General features: G+C 44.7%; 1 protein-coding gene across 50 annotated transcripts in view; it reads left to right on the top strand.

Moving 5' to 3' along the window:
- Nucleotides 1-3,194, top strand: part of LOC107568153 (glycine-rich cell wall structural protein 2-like) — a 20,550-nt gene that overhangs the window by 1,909 nt on the left and 15,447 nt on the right. For 2 of the 50 annotated variants that reach the window (XM_016254068.1, XM_016254067.1), the window contains exon 3: nt 2,062-2,253. In XM_016254068.1, coding sequence (XP_016109554.1) covers nt 2,062-2,253 — 192 coding nt within the window. The other 48 variants (XM_016254016.1, XM_016254032.1, XM_016254031.1 and 45 more) reach the window with 48 other exon arrangements.

Below are 3,194 nucleotides of genomic sequence, written 5' to 3'. Positions count from 1 at the left end.
GTCCGGCCCGTAAACCTGCCATTTTAAAATGCCCAACTTTACAGCCTGGTACAAAGTGTTTTTGGTCTATATAGCTAATTTTTGCCCTTCATGACAACTGTGAGGGGGGGGGGTGAAATTTGTTTAAATTATCAGTGTTGGGGGTAATGCATTACAAGTTACATTCTCAATGAATCCAAAAAAAATCCAATTCGGAATATGACTCAAACCTGCAATAAAACTCTAAACAACACTATCCTTTATGTATTTAATCCCATTCTATTAACCAGTGTCTTTGCTACTGACCTTCGATCCAGTTCAACCATACTAAGCAAAAATTACTCTAGACAGACTTTTTTTTTTTTTTAAACCAGCAAGCCCTGTCCAGATTTAAAATAACTCTAACGTAATGCATTACTTTCCATAAAAAGTAACGTAATTACTTTCCCGAACACTGTAAATTATATTAAGCCTTAAAGTTCTGCATAATTAAGGGCGTGGCCAGTTGAGTGATGGGTGGACTGCCGCTCTGCTCCAGAGTGTGAAACTTAGAAAAATGGCTTTGAAGACTTTTGTTTGTCCAGAGAAATTATGGGTAGGCCGCTGGAAATCTGGCAATTAGATGTTTTAATGAAAATTCTCAAACTTTATTTTTACCTTTTATTGTCGGTACTCTGCCTTTGCACTGTCTGCGAAAAGTGATGTCACGCCAAGGCAGTAACATTTATATACAATATTTGGGTGCTGAATCATTATAGGAACATCTGTATAAAATCTAGTTATCATCGGCTAGGCTGTAATGTGGTTTCAAATCCATTTAATTTTCTGACCGTAACAACCAGACAAAGTTAAACGTGACTAGATACTGATTTATTTGCAATGTTCGTTAACATTAAAGGATGCAAGACATACTTGGCCTATATATTTATTTATTATTTTTAAACATTGAACTGAATGAAAATGGCTTAACCTATAAGAACAACTTGTGGATTGTGACCGCCAGCAGGAATGATGCTCGATGATTGGGAACTAAACCTCTCCGATGACGTTCATTGCAATGGATTTGAGTTACAAGAAAAGGTAGTAAATGGGTTTAATTGCGAACAGTTACTGATTTTGTGATGTGCTGTTGTGGCATTTGACTCCACACCGCATGTGCTAAAGTGGGCAGCCCCAGACTGACCGCTGGCATCTGTAATATAAAAAGAGAGAAATATATATATTTTTTTTTTACGATGAGTTATTGTTGGCACGTTATCTAGTCGTTGCTTGTTTGCAGTTCTTTGTTATATGGAGCAGTTTGTTAGATCGTGATCTAATTTGTCTGAAGAAGTTCCAACAGATGTATGAACGTACACCAGTCACACTGTAATTTTAAATGTGGCTGACTTTAATGGACCGTAAAACCAAGGCAGAGTAACTGTTAACTCCAGACCTGCACCATAATCTTGACAAACGGCTAAACCAATGCAGAGCACCGTAACTTGAGCGACCTAAAACCAAGTCAAAGAGTGGTAACTGATGATACTGTGTTCTGCTTTGGTTTCTCCGGGGCTTTTCTCCAAGATACTTGTACACATGATAAAGGAGGTCCTATGTGTCCCAAAATTATCAATAACTCCTTTTTGACCAAAACCAAATTTATGGCGTTTTGTCTTTGCACTGCTGTCACTATAGACGGGTGTGGTTTCAGCAACCAGGCACCTCCGCTTCACCCACATCCCACCTTTTGCCCATTTTCGATTTATCTGGGAGTGACGTGCTGCCAAAAGCCTACTTTAGGCTTCAAATGTTCTTCAGGAAACTACGAGTGAAATCACGGACACTACGTCCATGTGTGTGGGTGGGGAGTTTTTTTTATTTTTATTTTTTTTCCCCCCTTCTCCACAATCTATGGTTTGAATTCGTCCCTTAGGACAGTTTTTAACCCAGGATGGCTTTACAAAAATAGAGGAATAATGCTTGGAATATAATTCGCTCTGTTGGTAAAACTTGCTATTTCTGCTTTGAGTGTTTCGTGCTGTATATTGAAGTGGCATACAGTCATGCATGGACTAAAACTGTCTATCTGTGTCCATGCAGTGAAGCCGGGTCACTGTCCCAAGCCGAAGAAGATTCAAGCATGTGCTGAAAGCTGTTTCCATGATGGCCAGTGTCATGCCACACAGAAATGTTGCCCAACCACCTGTGGCCATGCATGCAGTGAACCACATGGTCAGGGTAGAGGTCATGGAAGTGGTCATGGTTGGGCAAGTGGTCATGGTCGGGGAAGTGGTGACGGTCAAGGAAGTGGTTGGGCAAGTGGTCATGGTCATGGTCGGGGAAGTGGTGACGGTCAAGGAAGTGGTTGGGCAAGTGGTCCTGGTTGGGGAAGTGGCTGGGGAAGTAGTCAGGGGAGTGGTGACGGTCAAGGAAGTGGTTGGGCAAGTGGTCCTGGTTGGGGAAGTGGCTGGGGAAGTAGTCAGGGGAGTGGTGAAGGTCAAGGAAGTGGTTGGGCAAGTGGTCCTGGCTGGGGAAGTGGTCAGGGAAGTGGTGAAGGTCAAGGAAGTGGTCCTGGCTGGGGAAGTAGTCGGGGAAGTGGTCAAGGTCGGGGAAGTGGCTGGGGAAGTAGTCAAGGAAGTAGTCAGGGGAGGGGTGACGGTCAAGGAAGTGGTTGGGCAAGGGGTCCTGGTTGGGGAAGTGGCTGGGGAAGTAGTCAAGGAAGTAGTCAGGGGAGGGGTGACGGTCAAGGAAGTGGTTGGGCAAGGGGTCCTGGTTGGGGAAGTGGCTGGGGAAGTAGTCAAGGAAGTAGTCAGGGGAGGGGTGACGGTCAAGGAAGTGGTTGGGCAAGGGGTCCTGGTTGGGGAAGTGGCTGGGGAAGTAGTCAAGGAAGTAGTCAGGGGAGTGGTGAAGGTCAAGGAAGTGGTCCTGGCTGGGGAAGTAGTCGGGGAAGTGGTCAAGGTCGAGGAAGTGGCTGGGGGAGTAGTCAGGGAAGTGGTCAAGGTCGGGGAAGTGGCTGGGGAAGTAGTCGGGAAAGTGGTCATGGTCTGGGAAGTGTTAAAGGTGGGGGAAGTGGTTATTGAAATGGGCATTTTGCATAACACTTACTCGTGATCTTTTCAGTTCAGTGCTTTATTCATATGGCATGTTTGCTCAGACAGTTAAGAGATTTCCGTCTCTTCCCCCCCCCCCCCCCAAAAAAAAAAAAAGGAAAGGGGTTTTGTGGGGGGTGCGTT

The sequence above is a fragment of the Sinocyclocheilus grahami genome, unplaced genomic scaffold (genome assembly GCF_001515645.1).
Source record: "Sinocyclocheilus grahami isolate Dianchi unplaced genomic scaffold, SAMN03320097.WGS_v1.1 scaffold1222.1, whole genome shotgun sequence".
NCBI classification, from domain to species: Eukaryota; Metazoa; Chordata; class Actinopteri; order Cypriniformes; family Cyprinidae; genus Sinocyclocheilus; species Sinocyclocheilus grahami.
The sequence above is the reverse complement of the archived record's forward strand: the minus strand, read 5'-3'. Positions and strand labels throughout refer to the sequence as shown.